Genomic DNA, 17,031 nt, shown 5'->3' with positions numbered 1-17,031 from the left:
TCATCATAATTTTCTTAATTAAAATGTAATTTAAAATGTTCTTGAACTTTTGTTCATTTGGATTATTACAATGTTCTTAACAAAAGGTACTACACATTCTGTTAATATGAGGAAGGTCTGAATGCATCTTTAGTATTAGGAATGGGTTTCCCAAATACAAAGGTTGGGAATCACAGATCCAGATGATTTATTGGGTTCTTTCCAGGTCTAACATTTTGGGATCCTAAACTGCAGTGGCCAAAACAATAGCCATTAGCCACATGTAGCCATTTAAATTTAAATTAATTTTTAAAAGTGTACACAGTTGCACTCACCACATTTCAAATTCTTGGTAGTCACATGCGCTAGTGGTCAGTATTGATAATAAAACATTTCATTGATGAAGAAATAGCCTTTTCTTGGAGAACTGAGTGGTTTATTTATTTTTTTGCCTCACTGAGCAGCTTATGGGATTTTAGTTCACCAACCAGGGATCTCAGTAGTGAGAGTGAGAAGTCCTAAACACTGGACCACTGGGGAATTCTCTGAGTGATCGCAATAATATGTTGTCCTTGCAATGAGATGCTTTGTGTGCGTGTGTATACTCAGTCATGTCCAACTCTTTGCAATCCCATGGATTGCAGCCCACTAGGCGCCTCTGTCCATGGGATTCTCCAGGCAAGAATACTGGAGTGGGTTGCCATCTCCTCCTCCAGGGGATCTTCCCGAGCCAGGGATCGAACCTGCATCTCCAGGGTTGGCAGGCAGATTCTTTAGCACTTGAGCCACCATGGTCTTGAAACATAATTCTTAGAAGAGTATGAACTTGAGGCTTGAAGGCACTTAGCCTTTGGTTCTGTCACTGAAGACACATGCCGCTAGGTGTGTCTGACGGATGGGTCCACTCTTCGTGGGACAGTTTCCTTTTGCAACTTTGATTACACTGGGTAACATGATGCTTGAGAATAGCCGTGCACGCCAGCGAGTGTTGATTCAGCCACACCCCAAACAGCCTCACCCACCAGCTGACTGTGAAACTCAGAAGCTTGTGCCCAGGATCTGGATAAAGCCAGACACCAGGATTTTGCCAGCTCCTAGCCCAGAGGAGCCACCAAGAAGAGGAAGAATGGAGAAGCCATCCAAAGCCAAGTAATATATTTCCTTTTGCTAACAAGGTTTCTGGGTGTGGCCAGAGCCAAAGGGCCGGGGGCTGGGGAAGGAGGGCCTCCCTTCAAAAAAATCCTTAAAGATTAACAGATTTAAAGCTTAGGAGGGGAAGCTTGTGGGCCAGAAAGGACAGCTGGACAGCTGGGTCTGACCATGCACTTAAAGAGCTTCCCAGGCTGCTCAAGTGGTAAAAAAAAATCTGCCTGCCAATGCAGGAGACGTGGGTTTGATACCTGGGTCAGGAAGGTCTCCCGGAGAAGGGAATGGCAACTCATTGCAGTGTTTTTGCCTGGAGAATTCCATGGACAGAGGAGCCTGGCAAGCTACAGTCCATGGGGTGACAAAGAGTTGGACATGACTGAGTACATACATGCACCTTAGAGACAGAATTTTCCCCTTCTGATGAGAAAATATATCATATTCATTGTAGAAAACTCGGAAAATATAGAAGCTATGAGGATTTTAAAAATCACTCAGTATCACTGGAGATAACCATTGTTAACATTCTGAACATTGAAAAAATTCCTTTAGGTCTCCCAACTGAGCCATAAGGTGAAAAGTGAAAGTAAAAGTGTTAGCTGCTCAGTCCTGTTTGACTCTTTGTGATCCCATGGGCTGTAGCCTGGCAGGCCTCTGTCCATGGAATTCTGCAGGTAAGAATACTGGAGTAGATTGCCATTTCCTTCGCCAGGGGATCTTCCTGACCCAGGGATCGAACCCGGGTCTCCTGCACTGCAGGCAGATTCTTTACAGTCTGAGCCACTGGGGAGCTATAAAGGGTTAATATTAAATGCTTTGTATTTTCGGAAACCAGGACCTTTCCTGATGTAATTGCACTAACCTATGTGCACTAACCAGCTTAAACTTGTGGTTTCTTTTCTCGCTCTGGCCATCTCTTGCCTCAAAGTCTCTTCTCTCAGTTTGTAAATAAGAAGTGCGGTCTTTTTAGTCCTATGGTCTCATTCTTGGACTTGCCTGGGGAGTTTTGCTGGGGCTCAGTCTGAACCCGTATGGCCACAAGGGCCTTGGGGAAGTTAGTCGTGTGTATAGAACAAGCCTTGGTTCTTCATTATGCTTGGGGCCAGTGAAAAGGGGTCTAAGCACATTTGTATCATTTCATCTACAAAGCAACTTGGTAGAATTATCTGAGCACGTTGTCAGCTCTGCTTGGGGACAGGTTTGATGTAATGGTATACAAATGGGCTGCTGAATCATTTTTGAAAACTCAATCATTTGTTAAATATATCTGTTATAAGTACAGCTCTTTACTAGGTTCTGGGTCCACACACATGGATCACCCAGATCTTCTCTCAGAGCACTTACAGATAAGTGGTATCAATGAACAGCAAAATAGATGACTATGATGTGGGTGCTGTGAAATTACGATAGGAGTAGGAACCCGGGTGGGAAGAGAAATCTCATCCATTTTGGAGGATCAAGGAAGGCTTTTCAGAAAAAGTGCATCTAAGCTGAGAAGGGGAGGGTGAATGGTAAACAACATTCTTGAACGTGGAGAAAGTGAGAGAATGTTCCAGGCAGAAGACACAGCAGGAGTAGAAGCTGGGAGGTGAGAAAGCATGATCGCTCTGAGAGGACAAGTTCAGCAAAGTACATGCAATGTCTGTCCTGCATATTTTCCCGGTAAACGCCTTGAAAGATAACGTTTGCTTCCAGACTGGCCTGTGTTGACCTCCGATAGCATATTTCCCTTCCTCCTCAAGTGTTACTGTCACAGTTTCTCAAGAGGACCAAGGTGGGGGTCACCTTCCTCAGGCAGCCCTCCTAGATTTCCTCTGGGGGAAAGAAACTCGCTCTCTTCTGAATTCCCACAGTGCTCTTGTCCTCTCTCACTTTCCATTTATACAACAGCTACGTCCAGTGTCTCTCCTGCTACTTTCTGGAACTCTGAGCAGACTGAGGTCAGGGACACCCTGTCTTCCAGAATCTTACCTGGTGCCTGGAACAAAATTGCACATACACAGCACATGTGTGTCCAGGGGGAGCTGGGTTCAAGCAAGGACTGGTCTTCTGTGGGGCTGTCTTGTACTTTTTGAGATTTTATTTTATTTTATTTTTTTGGCCACGCTGCATTGCATGTGGAATCTCACTTCCCCAACCAAGGACTGAACCTGTGCAGCCCTCAAGTGGGGTCTTAACCACTGGACTGGGAAGTTCTTTTTTTGAGATTTTATCACATCCTCTCTCCCATCATAGTCATTCTTTCCCTCTATAGACCTGCCCTGATCTTCTGCTATGGCCAGGCTCAGGAAAATTTTCAGAAGAGGATAATGACATTTTATTTCATTTGTGCATGCAAATTGGATGTGTCAGGATGAAGGTTTCAAGTGGAGTTATAAATAGTGCTCAGAGCAAGGGCCGTGCTGTGTGTGGAGAGAGAGTGGAGTTTCTCACTTGGGGAGTAACACTTTAGTGCTGTGGAGGGTTTTTGGCAGGGTTCGTATCCAACCTTTAGGCATGTGTTTGGCTGCCTTTATTGGTAAAATAAGAAATTGTTCTAAACCAGTGGCTGAGTGGGCTCCTATCTTGAACCCAGTGAATGTCCTGACTCCCAGGATCCACTGACATGCAGCAATTAATGGGTTAATGCTGATCAAGGCAGGAGGTCTCCAGGGTCCTGCACCAGTGCCTCTTTGACAGGTCAATACCCATGCCATTTTGAATATCATCTCTGATTATCAGATATATGTCTGTCAATGATAGTGAAGAGTTTCCTCCTAAAGAAAGATTTGGGGTGGGAGTGGCTTTTGATAAAAGAGAGCTGATTAGGTAACCATACACAGGAGTGATGCCAACCTAATAATTAGTGATGCCAAGCTAATAATTGACTAACAGTTTCACCCGAGGGATGTCGCTTCACCTCTGCTTCTCTGTTTTCTTGTCTGTAAAGGAGGGAAAATAATTCACTCCTGTTATCCATCTATCCACCCATCCATCCAACTACCGCTCATCCGTCCAACAAACAACTGTGCATCCCCAACCTGGAAATGTTGCCTAAAGGTGGCCAGACAGACATTTAGGGAGTTCAGTTTGGGAAACTGGTCACAAATCTAGTTTTGAAGGTTGAATGAGATGTTGAAAGCACAAGCCTTTCAAAACTGGGGAGGATTTCACTGATGGTGAGTCCTCATGATATCAGTAGAGACGTTTCTTCCGTGGTGTTGACTCAGACGGCAGACTAGGGCATTTTGGTACAATTTAGCAGCCAGGAAGGCCTTTTAGCTCTTCATCTATTCATGTCATTTATATAAGCCTGCCTGTACCAAAAGACTATGAGTCAGTTTCCATTTAACTAGTATTTGATAAGAGCCTTCTTGTTCCAGATAGATTTTTTTTGCCCCTAAATGAAAAGAACCTTACAATTTTTGCTGATTGTAAACATAATGCACAGCCTTTATAAAAGTGTAAAGTGACACAGTAAAAGGTACAAAGATGAAAGTAAAATTACCCCAATCCTGCTTCCCAGAGATTAATACTCATCTTTTTGATGAAAATCCCTTCAGGCATCTTTCTATGCTTATATGCATTTTTTTAAAATATCGACTACATTGTATTATACTTGCCATTCTGTCACCTACTTTTCCTCTGAATATTATCAATATGCACTGAAAATTCCATTATCCAGTGGGTGATTGAAAAGAAGTGTTTAATATTAAAAAGCACTGTGACTTTGATGGTTTCTTTTCTCATGTCATACCAAGATTCTGTGAGAGTTAAAGCCTTTTCTTGCATTTTCTTCTTGAACTAATCAAGTTTGTGCTTTGGTCTTGTAAGGTGATTCTTTTTCAATTCAACGAGTACATATTGCCCTGTCATTTTTAATGAATACCTGGTACTCCACTGTATATAAAAAATACATTTATTTAATTAGCCTCCAGCTGATGAATATTTGAGTTATTTCCCATTTTCGGCCAATGTAATCATTCCATAATAAACATCCTTGTGTGTTCAACTTTGTTCATTGGCAAAGTTGCATGATTGCATCCTCAGGATAAATTTCTAGAAATGAGAATCTGGCTGAGGTCAAAGGTTTTTAAAATTTAATCTATATTTGTATCAGGGGCTATTATGGGGCAAGAGAAGTTGTGGAAGCTCAAGGCTTAGCTGGGTTGGTGGGACTTCAAACTCATGGCCCAATCATAGAACAGTCCAGAAAGTAGACAGCCAAAGAGTGAATGCTTTTAGGTGAAATGGTCATTGAGTGTTGGAAGCAGTTTCAGAGAAAGTGAGTGAAATGACCTCTCTTTGGAGTCCTTAAAAATAGTTGGACCGTCCTCACTGAGGTTACCTCTTAGAGAGTGCTGCTTAAAGGCAGTTGAATAAATAGATTCTTTTCATTCAACAAATACTTCATGAGTGCCCCTTCAATGTGAGGCATGGGGCAAAACCAGGGCAGCAAGGGGTGGTCAGTCCATGGGGGACGCAGGGTGGCCAGTGTGAACCGCAGCTCAGAGTGGGTGTGCTCCGGCCAGCTCTGGCTCCTTCTATGACCCTGCGGCTTCCTGTAAATGGATGGGCACACCGTCTGGCCCCTGAGGGTTGTAATCCACTTCAAAATCAAGGTTCGGAGGGTGACACTGGGTTGTCATGAAGAACCAAGACTAGACTGGGCTGGGAAGATCCCCTGGAGGAGGACATGGCTACCCACTCCAGTATTCTTGCCTGGAGAATCCCATGGACAGAGGAGCCTGGAGGGCTACAGCCTGTAGGGTCACAAAGAGTCAGACACGACTGAGGCAACTTAGCATGTTCCAGTGCAGGGGGGTGTGGGTTTGATCCCTGCTTGGGAAGCTGAGAACCCACATGTCTTGTGGCCAAAAAACCGAAAAAAAAAAACAAAAAAAAACAACCCACAAACAAACAAACAAACAAAAAACATGGAAGCACAATATTGTAACTAAATCAATACAGACTTGAAAAATGGTCCATATTAAAAAAAAAAAAAAAAAAGGTGGTAGAGTCAGCTTTGAACCCAGACTGACTCATCCAAAGCTCTTCTTTTCCTCTGAATCATGTGTCCTGGCTCTGGTTTCCAAAAATACAACAGCTGTGATCTCTTGTCCCCCATCCTGTCTTGCCCTCTTTGTCCTCCTCCGGCCGTGTCTTTTCCTGTCCTGGGAAGGGGTTGCTGGCAGTGAGTTTCTACTTTATGCACCAAGAGTAGTGGCTCTTGGCCATCATCACTCCCACACAGTGATGGAGAAATTTGCACCTAAGGTTTATTCCAAAAGCTGGTGAGGAAATGTCTGGTAAGAAAGCAAGAGTCTGGAGAAGTTTTGCAATTTGCCTAGAGTCATGGATAATCAGTAAATGGCAGGCAGTGAAAAAGACAAGCTTCTTGGGAGCTTAGTTTTATAACCCAGAAGTGAGTCAAAAATCAATAATGAGACTTTAACAACCAATCTCATTTTGGGGAAAATAGAAGATTCAACTCATGGCTTGGCTGAAAGATAGGGCTAGTCCTCATAATAGTGAGTCTAGTTATTCGTGAGATAAGAGGATTGATGAAAAAAAAATTCTAGGTCTCTACTGGAACTCGTAAGCGGAAATGAAATCTGTACTAATCCTTTGGGAAAACCAACTGAACTCTTAGTGGTAAGGATTCAATGATAGAAGTCATATTTCTTTATTCAAATATCTGAAGGGCAACCTAGTTTTTATTTGTGAAATTGAATTTTTGGCTTTGACTGTATTAAACAGCCTATGGTTTGAAAATCTTCACATCGGAAGATTGTGATGAACGGAAGCACCGTTCATGTCTGTAGAGATCTTATTTTAATGCTTTTTCAAAAGTTGTACTTCTGGTTGGTAGATGGGTGGGCTGGCTGATACTGTTTTACTTTACTAATGACTGCATTATTCAAGGCAGAATCCCAAACGCGGACAAAATAAACATAGATCACATTTATCGCTTCTTTTCTACCTTCTGCAGTTACCTTGGCAAGAGAGCTGAGTTACTTTAGTTTGACAGGATTTGTTCTTTATGAAGCTTTACTGACTGCTGTCTTACACCTCTTTCTCTCTCTATATATATATCCCTGTTTATAAAGTTGTTGTCTGATGAGATTTCTTCTCACTGCTTCTTTTTCCCTTTCTGGAAAGGTATGCAAAGTTCATGTTGTGAATAATGCAGGGCTTTACTTATGTAATTGCTACAAATGATGATAAGGGTTAGAGAGGAATATTAATTTCTCTATTAATACTTGAATATGAATCAAAGGTTCATCGATCTGTAAATTACCTTTTAATGGAATTTGAAAAAAGTTTTCTCATCAAAATTTATCCATAAATTCTCATTAAATGCTTACCTTTGCATACAAAGTATACAGATGAATTCACTGATGAATATTCCAACATGTTCAATTTTTTAGAGCAAAAAGTCATGTTTGGATTAATCAATATCACTGCTGCCTGGTGGTGACTTATTGAAGTTATTTATTGTTGGTGGAATGAGACTATATTTTTCTTTTCGACTGCTCTACACCTTTAATCTTCTTTTCCCTTTTGTAAATTCTTCCCAAGTTAAAACCCATAATAAACCTGCTTCCCTTGCAGCTAGGATGCTGACATTAGACTCCAGCCACACCAGTCAGGTGCGTGCACTTGAGATTTTTTAATTGAAAGCTAGTGACACAAATAAACAGGTGCAGCATAGAATGATTCTGGTGAGGGGAAGGGCAAATAGCCTATTCTCTGATTTATTTATTTATTTTTGCTGTGCCAGCTCTTCACTTCATTATGTGAGATTTTATTTTCAGACCAGAGATTGAACCCAGGTTCCTTACTTTGGGAGTGCAGAGTCTTAGCCACTGGACCACCAGGCAAGTCCCCAAATATCCATTTTCTCAGAGTGAGCAGTACCAGAGCTCCTGGCAGTACCTCTGGTTTGCAGTGTGGTGGGTATGCAGAAGTATCTGTACCCAGAGGTGGAGTCTACCCAGGGGCTGCCTGTGATGTGAGGCATTGCTCTTGGTTTTGTAGTCTTCAAGGTTTTCCCAGTTTCCCTGAGAATCTGGGGCTTCCCTTGTGGTTTAGACGGGAAACAGCCTGTCTGCAATGTGGGAGACCGGGTTCGATCCCTGGGTCAGGAAGATCCCCTGGAGAAGGAAATGGCAACACACTCCAGTATTCTTGCCTGGGAATCCCATGGATGGAGGAGCCTGGTGGGCTACAGTCCATGGGGTTGCAAAGAGTTAGACACAACTGAGTGACTTCATTTTCACTTCTCACTTCTGAGAATTTGAAAATGTCTCATATCCTTTAACACATTCCTTTTCCAGTTAATCTAGTCAGGGAGTGTTTCTGTAATTTGCAACTAAGAAATCCAACTGATACAACTGGGATATGAGAAAAAAGAGAAGGAAATATGGCTTTTTCACATGTATCTCATTTTAGCTGTTGAAAGACATCAGTAGAACAAGATTCTGCCAGGTTTTCTTCCAGTAGCCATCATCTATTTCAACTGATTCATGTTTTAAAAAAGCAGTCTAGGGACAGTGATGCACACCCAGGTAGAATGTTTCTAAGGGAAATGGAGGGTGTTTTAATACCAATGAATGGCTATGAGTTTGGGACTCACCAGTGGGCTTTTTGTTGTTGTTCAGATACTAGGTCATGCCCAGTGGCCTTAGGAAATGGCTTTAAAAGATGAACTATGAAGAGGTTAAGGAGAGAGATCTTCTGGAAAGGTTCCAGGTTCTTAGCTTGTGAGGTATTAGGAGCTGGTTGAAATAAAGAATACAGTTTCACTGGAGGCCCATGATTTAATTCTTCCACACATTCATCCAACTATATTTATTAAGTATCCATTCTGTACCATGCACATGCAAAAATATCAATATTAAGGAGATGGGGGTGAACTGGGCAGAGCTACACAGGCCTTTATTTGATGTTCTGGGGTTTCAGAGTGTTTCCATATACACATGAGGGAAGGACGGTAGGTTTTAGTATAACTGAAGATGATGAACACTGGAGAGGTCACATGATTTATCCACCAACACATAGCCAGTAAGTAGTAGAACTGAGAATCAAATTCAATTCTTTTGGTTCCAGAATCTTACATTCTTTCCAGGATGCCAGCCCTCCTTACCTGCTAGAGTTCATATCAACGTGAGAGACAGGTGTGAAAATAATACTTTTCTTGGAAGAGAGTCTGATTCAGAGAAAGGTTAAATTGGTAAATATAGAGGCAGGACCTCCCTTTCTAGGGCTTGTGGTCTTACTTCCACTCTGCAAATGTACTACCCCAGGCTGCCTCTCTCATTTATATCTTGATTATAAACATAGTATTGAGAGATGCCCTTGATGGATGATATTCAGGGAAGGGAAAACATCAAACATCTTTGGGATGAGGGTAGAAAGTGAAGTGAAGTCTCTCAGTCATGTCCGACTCTTTGAGACCCCGTGAACTGTAGCCCACCAGGCTCCTCCGTCCACGGGATTCTCCAGGCAAGAGTACTGGAGTGGGTTGCCATTTCCTTCTCCAGGGGATCTTCATGACCCAGGAATCGAATCCAGGTCTCCCACATTGCAGGCAGACGCAGGCAGACACTTTAACCTCTGAGCCACCAGGAAAGGTAGCTTCAAATATAGTCAAGTGTGAGAACTAGAGAGAGAGGGACTGCAAGAAAGGGAGCTCTACCTACTTAGCCATTTCCTCCTAGGGCTGCAATTTTATAAAAGACGTGGTCCCCACCCTCGCTGATACCACAGTCTAGCGGGCAAGATAAGCATGTACACACTGAGTCATTTCTATCCTCAGGCCTGTGCATATATGTATTCTACTAGGTGGCATTATTTTCCTTCTTTTTTTTTTTTAATTGAAATTTTTATTGAGACAATTGTAGGCTGTTGAGAAGTGAAGATAACACGTGATTATGGGAAATAATACAGAGAGATCTCATGTACCCTTTACCCGGTCTCCCCAAAGGTAACATCTTGCAAAACTATAGTACAATATCACAACTAGTCTATCGACTTTGAAACAATCCACTGATTATACTCAGCCTTCCTAAGTTTTACTTGTACTTATTTGTGTGTGTGTGTGTGTGTGTAGAGTGTGTTTGGCTCTATACAGTTGTAACACCTGTGTTGGGTTGTGATCTGACACCACAGTTAAGATACAGAACTGTTCCATCACTATGAGGAGCCCATGGGCTGACCTTTTATATTTTTATAACCATATCTCCCTCCCTCCCTGGTTTTATATTTTGTGTGTTTTGTATCCTTGGTGTCTATAAAGAATCAATGAAGGAACTTCACTGGTGGTCCAGTAGCTAAGGTTCTGAGCTCCCAAGGCAGGTGGTCTGAGTTCGATCCCTAGTCAGGGAACTAGGTCCCACATGCTGCAACTTAGAGTTTGCATGCCACAGCTAAAGATCAAAAATCCTGTGTGCCACAGCCAAGACCTGGTGCAGTCAAATAAATAATTAGTAATTTAAAAAAAACTCACAACACAAAGTAACATAAAAAAGGACATTTGAACAACTCCTAAAATAAAATATTTTTTAAAAAAGAATAAATGAACTAACAATGCTATAAGAGATTGTGTTACATTTATATTTGTGTTTGTATTTATATGTGTCCTCTGAAGGAGAGGAAGAAGCCATTCATTTGAGCAGGGCCTTGAAGTCAGAGAAGGAGGCAGAGCCTCACAGTGAGTGAGGGACACTGGTGACTTGGAGGGCGCGGTGACTAAGCTCGTGGACTCCACGAAGGCCTGGCTGCCTGGGTTTGAATTCCCTTTCCAGCACTAAATGTCTGAGTGATCCTCACCAGGCAGATCTCTAGGCTTGCTCAATAGGAAGGACATTGTAGCCCCTTCAGAGGTCACCTGGAATAAGCTGCAATGGTGCGTGTATAAGAATGCCAGGAAAGTGGTAAGACTCACCTCGGCAAACAGACGCCGTTCTTACTGGTCTCACTTTTAGCAATTTGAGAAGGCCTTTCAATGACCCGGTCTGAAGTCCTGTCTCATTCTGCCTTTGTGAAGAGGTGTGGATTGAGCTTCTTCCTCCTTGAGGCTGATGTGGGAGACAGTTCTCAGATGACACCCAGCCTCACCCCCGCCACAGTGGTTCTTGGTTCTCGCCCTGATGGTCACTTTCACTGAGGATCCTGAGGCCTTACTGGCATTTTCCCTGTCTCTTCTTAAATGCATTCTATGAGGAAGTTGTTTTTTAAAAGATTGTTTTTATTTTTTAATTGTTTAACTTTTAGTTTTGACTTTTCTGGGTCTCAGCTGCGGCACGCAGATCTTCTATTGCGGTGTCTGGGCTTCTCTTTAGTTGAGCACAGGCTCTCCAGTTGAGGCACTTAGTTGGCATGTGGAACCTGAATTCTCCCGCCAGGGACTGAACTGGGACCACTGCACTGGCAGGCAGGATTCCTAACCCCTGGACCACCAGGGAAGTCCCAGAAAATGATTTGTTAATGAGCATTTAATCTGGGAATCTGTGAACTTCCTGAGTGGCTGCCCTCCTGAATAACCAGAGCGTGTGTAGAAAAAGCCCCACCTACACTTTGCACACTTGGTCAAGGTTTGACCCCAGCCTGCCCTCCTTCCTAACAAAGAGGCTTGTAGGAATTTATTCCCAAGAACCAGCTCCCTTTTCATCCACTTCCTCTTCATGTGATTTAGAGAGGTGTTTACTGTGGGTCTAATCTGTGGGTAGGGTGTCTAGACCTCTCTTGGTTCCATTGGCATTCCTTTGTTGTGTACACACCTGCTGTGAGAAAATAAATCTTGAGTTACAAAGACAAAAGCAGTTAGTAGAGCAGGATTCGGGTTAAAAACCATTTGTGAATCCCTTTGCCAACTGTCAAATCCACTTCCAGAGGCCACCACAGGAAAAGGCCTGTCTGGGGAACTGCAGAGACAATTTTTTTTTTAAGGATGAAATTGAAAAGCACCTAGGAAGGCACTTTCCATACACAAATTTCACATGGCGTCCTCAACAATTCACTGTGTGCTATGAAATATTACTGTCTTTTTCTCCCCTTAGAGATTCTTGCAATCTCAAAAGAGCAGGGACTTAACCCATTAAGTGTGGGCAGCTGTGGAGAGGAGAGTAGTGAACTGTTTCCTAGTTACAGACACAGGGCGCATTCAGCAGGCTGGTGGGATAAGCACAGATTTAGGGGACGTGGGGAAAGGGTTTAGCCTTCACTGATGATTCTTAGCTAATTAGTGATCACTCTAAGTGATCACTCTTATTAATTACGATCACTGGTGGCTCAGACTGTAAAGAATCTACCTGCAATTCAGGAGACTTGTGCTTGATCCCTGGGTCAGGAAGGTCCCCTGGAGAAGGAAATGGTAACCCACTCCAATATTCTTGCCTGGAGAAGTCTATGGACAGAGGAGCCTGGCAGGCTATAGTCCATGGGGTCTCAAAGAGTTGGACATGACTGAGCAACTGAGCATGCATGCTAGGGATGAAAATCTTATTTTCTATTGTTACTCTGAGTATAAAAAGAGATTTCCCCTCTTTCTTCTTCATCTAGCCCTTCCCCTTTTCAGTATTAATATGGGTTTTCGGATTGTTATCTAATGTGTTATAATCCATTCCTGTTACTGATTTTGATACTCAAATTGTCTCCTATTTTTCCAGAGAAAGCCCCTTCAGGTTGGCTCCTGTGTCCTTTCCACATGCCCCCATCAGTTTTTTGAGTAGTTTCTTTCTATCTGGAATGAGACTTTCCAGGTTCCTATCTAACCTCTTGTGATTATGTTAGAAAAGCAAGAAGGTAAAAATAATTTCCCAGCTTCAACACTGGCAAACACATCCTAGAACTTTGACAAAAACCCAGCAGGTCCTGGACTGGTCCTATTGGTCACTGAAGCTCCAGATATGGGTCCCAGGAAAGTCACTGCTTTCTGTGAGAGGCAGCTGAGGGTAGATGCTACTGGCAATGGGCAGACCTGTGAGCTCAGGCAAGTGCAGACTCGTGGCCAACTGGTCAACATGACCCCTGGCACGTATCCATGGTGATGGGAGATGGGAAGCATATGGTAATTAAAGCCACAAGGAAAACAATTTCATCTAGGGATATGAACCCTTGTTTCCCAAATGACACCAGGAGAGCAGCAAACCAGTTATAAAATTATCTCTTTGCTTTGCAGCAATTTAAACAGGTGCTAGTAGTAAAGAACCTGCCTGCCAGTGCAGGAAACATAATGAGATATGGGTTCAATCCCTGGGTCAGGAAGGTCCCCTGGAGGAGGTCATGGCAAACCACTCCAGTATTCTTGCCTGGAGAATCGCATGGACAAGGGAGCCTGGAGGGCTACAGTCCACAGGGTCTCAAAAAGAGTCGGACACAACTGAAGCAACTTAGCAAGCAAATGTCTTCTACTCTCATATCTGTAGAGATGAGGATCCTCAGTAAAGGGAGACAACAAAAGGAAAATAGAGAAGGTGATGAGGTGAAAAAAATCTCCCAAACTGTCTGATGCCAAAAAAAAAAAAAGTCAAATGTCAAAATGTTTCTTCAAGGCAGAGACATTTTGGGTCGGAGACTTCTAGACAGTTTGTATGTCACTTGGCAAGCATCCCTTAAAGAACTTTGCAAAAAAAAAAAAAGAACTTTGCAATGCCAGTTGAATATGTGGAAAACAAGCAATAGAGCTGTGTATGAGGATGGGAAGAATAACCACTTGATTGGAAGGAGCCAGTGGCCATGTCACCAATGACTTTATGAGATTACACTAGGATGCGTGCCAACTGGGATGTTCCAAGTCAACTGCCCACATGCTTTAAAATTGCTCTGAACCCCCCCAGTTGTTTCAAGGACAGAAGCTCAGAAGTTGGCCCACACTCCTCAAGTTCAATGAGAAGGCCAGGTCCTGGGGAAGAGATGAAAACCAGCTAGTTTCGAGCCCATAGTATGGTGCCCTACTTTTTCACCATAGAGGCTCAAAGCCCTTTAGTATTATCGACTTAGTTAATTATGATGTTGCCCTTTGAGTCTGGAAAGTGCATTGATATTTTTAAATAAAAGCTGATTGCAGCCTGATCTTCTCAATAAACGGTGGTGAATTTTCTAAGCAAAATGAGGGTGCTGTGACATCCATTCACTTGAACACAACCGTCTCGCATTTTCTGGTCTTCCCATTGTTAGGAGAAGAGAGTGACTATTAATAAAACAGATGGGTAGTGTTCAAGCTTTAGAAAGTCAGCTTCCTGGGGATATTTAGGACTTGAGTCAGCAAATACACACACTACCGTTCTCCTTTGTCTTGCCTCTTGCAGACACAGGTAATCTATCAGAGTTTCAAAACTTTCTATATAATATTAATTGGATGCCTACAATGGATGGGATGGTGGGGGCAAGAAAAGTGAAATGTATCTCGTCTCTCCTCTAAGAGCTTTTCAGTATGCTTGGGAAGAAATCAAGGGTGATAGCAACTGTTCTCAAATGCACTTTCAATCTATGAGAATTTTAGTTACATGGAGTCAGAGTCATCCATTTTTCACTGTACAGCAGTAGTGGAATGAGGATGGTATGTTTCTCCTGGGTCTCTTGCAACATAATAGTATTTTCCAGAAAGACACTTGTCCTCTAGCCAGTTTTGGTTATGATTCCCCTCTGCTGTGCAGTCTAACTGTGACTTGGGTTTTTTTTAAATTTCACAGAACACAATAACATGCAGGTTACCCCCCGTGGTGGACTGTGTCTTATGGATATATTGAATATGGGATAGAGAAGCAGTGAAGTGTGGATGTTAAGAGCGGAAGTTCAGAGTCAAGTCTTGGCTAGCTGCAGGATGGCTGATCCTGGGCAAATCAGCTTAAGCTCTCTGATATCTGTTTCTTTATCTGTAAAATAGAGACAGTGGTAGATACTTTACAGAGTTGTCCTGAGGATGAAATAAGAGTATAAAAGTGTTTGCCACAGTTCCTGGCATATGAAAATGCTCAAATTTATAATTGCCATTATTATTTTTAAATTTTTTTCTTTTAAATATGTATTTATTCTGCTGCGTTGGCTCACAGGATCTTCATTCATTGTGTCACATGGGCTCTTTTATTGCAGCACATGGTCTCTAGTTGGGGCACAGGGGCTTACTTGCTTCATGGCATGTGGGATCTTAGTTCCCTGACAAAATACAGAACAGGCTTCCCCTGCACTGCAAGCCAGATTCTTAACCTCTGGACCACCAGGGAAGTCCCAGCCATTATTCCTTTTTAAATTAAACTTATTATTTTTGGTTGCACACGGCCTTTGTTTAGTTGCAGTGCACCGGCTTCTCATTGTGATGGCTTCTCTCGTTGCGGAGCACAGGCTCTAGGGGGCGCAGGCTCAGTAGTTGCCCTGAGGCATTTGGGATCTTCCTGGACCAGGGATTGAACCCATGTCACCTGCATTGGTAAGCGATTTCTTAACCCCTGGACTACCAGAGAAGTCCTGTCATTATTTTTATTCTTATTCTTATCATGATTATTACATGTGGAGTCGATTCCAGCAAGCATCCTTGGGGATGAGCAGAAATGTCAACAGCGCGCCACCCGTGCCCCCCAACGCCACCCTGCCCCTTTTAGGGATGGGAGCATTGCTCAGGAACTGTTGTTCTGTTCAGGGTTCCCATCAGCCCCTGGACATTAGGAGGTTTCCTTTGGCTCCTTCTTGCTCCTTCATTCTGTAGACTCATCTACTCCATCTCTGCTTCAACTGATTCCTGCTACCCTGAGCTAATTTCTCTATATTTCTCCACCTGGTGACTTCTGTTGATTCATAGGTTTCAAAATCATGTTTCTGTTTCCTATTTCAATGACAGGTAATCAAAAGCAGTTAGTTGGCTTCCCCTTTCTGTCTTGCCAAGAACATTTCTTTTCATTACAGTACATCTCAAGGAAGGAGAGGAAGGAACACTTGGAGAATTCAAGAAGACTGAATCCTACGTAGACTCATGTTAGGTCTCTTGTCCCTCAGCGACTCTGATGTGCCCTTTCAGATGACTCTCACCTAACTGTTTACACAGGGAACACCTGCTTGGTACATAGAAATCAATATCTTTTCCTACTAAGCTTCCAATGTACTGAGCTGCTGCATCTCCAGGAAGTTTACAGAAAAACTGTAGCACAATTTGTAACAGTGGATTTATTTCCTTTTCATTCAGTTGTTGAATCATGAAGGGGTGACGTGAAAGTCACTCAGTCATGTCCAAATCTTTGCGACCCTATGGACTATACAGTCCATGTAATTCTCCAGGCCAGAATACTGGAGCGGGTAGCCTTTCCCTTCTCCAGGGCATCTTCCCAACCCAGGGATCAAACCCAGGTCTCCTGCTCTGCAGGCAGATTCTTTAGCTGCTGAGCCACAAGGGAGTTGAGGTACAATCAATGACTTTCAAAACTGAGTGGAAACATTTGGTATCAATCAAAACAACAGGGTAATACCCACAATAATAGGTCCAGTATTAAGATCTATAGATAGTTTAGAATTGTATATTAACACATATATGTGGAATCTAGAAAAATGGTACAAGTGAACGGCTTTCCAGGGCAGAAACAGAGATACGGATGTGCAGAGCTAACATGTGGACGCAGTTGAGGAAGGGGAGGGTGGGACAAACCGGGAGGGTAGTGCTGACACATTTACACTACTGTGTGTGAAGTAACGAGTGGGAGCTCACCTCTGTGCTCCGTGATGACGAGAGGGGTGGGGTGGTGGCGGGTGGGTGGGAAGGAGGCTCAGCAGGGAGGAGATGTGTGTATGCATGTAGATGGTTCACTTCATTGTGCGGCAGGAACTAACACAACATTGTGGAGCAATTATATTCTAATTTAAAGAAGAAAAGAGAAAGTGATAAAAAAAGAATCCACTGCTTATGTTTCTTATTTTACTCAGCTCACCCATCTCTTA

At 42.9% G+C, this 17,031-nt stretch overlaps 1 protein-coding gene across 2 annotated transcripts in view; it reads left to right on the top strand.

The window, feature by feature from the left end:
• The first annotated feature begins 1,030 nt into the window (after window positions 1-1,030).
• Window positions 1,031-17,031, top strand: part of FER1L6 (fer-1 like family member 6) — a 162,214-nt gene continuing 146,213 nt past the window's right edge. For both annotated transcript variants that reach the window (XM_043880377.1, XM_043880375.1), the window contains exon 1: window positions 1,031-1,128. In XM_043880377.1, coding sequence (XP_043736312.1) covers window positions 1,106-1,128 — 23 coding nt within the window. In that variant the 5' untranslated portion in view covers window positions 1,031-1,105. The remainder of the gene's footprint in view (window positions 1,129-17,031) is intronic.

Source organism: Cervus elaphus, chromosome 21, assembly GCF_910594005.1.
Source record: "Cervus elaphus chromosome 21, mCerEla1.1, whole genome shotgun sequence".
In the NCBI taxonomy this organism is placed as follows: domain Eukaryota; kingdom Metazoa; phylum Chordata; class Mammalia; order Artiodactyla; family Cervidae; genus Cervus; species Cervus elaphus.
This window is presented reverse-complemented; position numbering and strand designations above follow the sequence as displayed.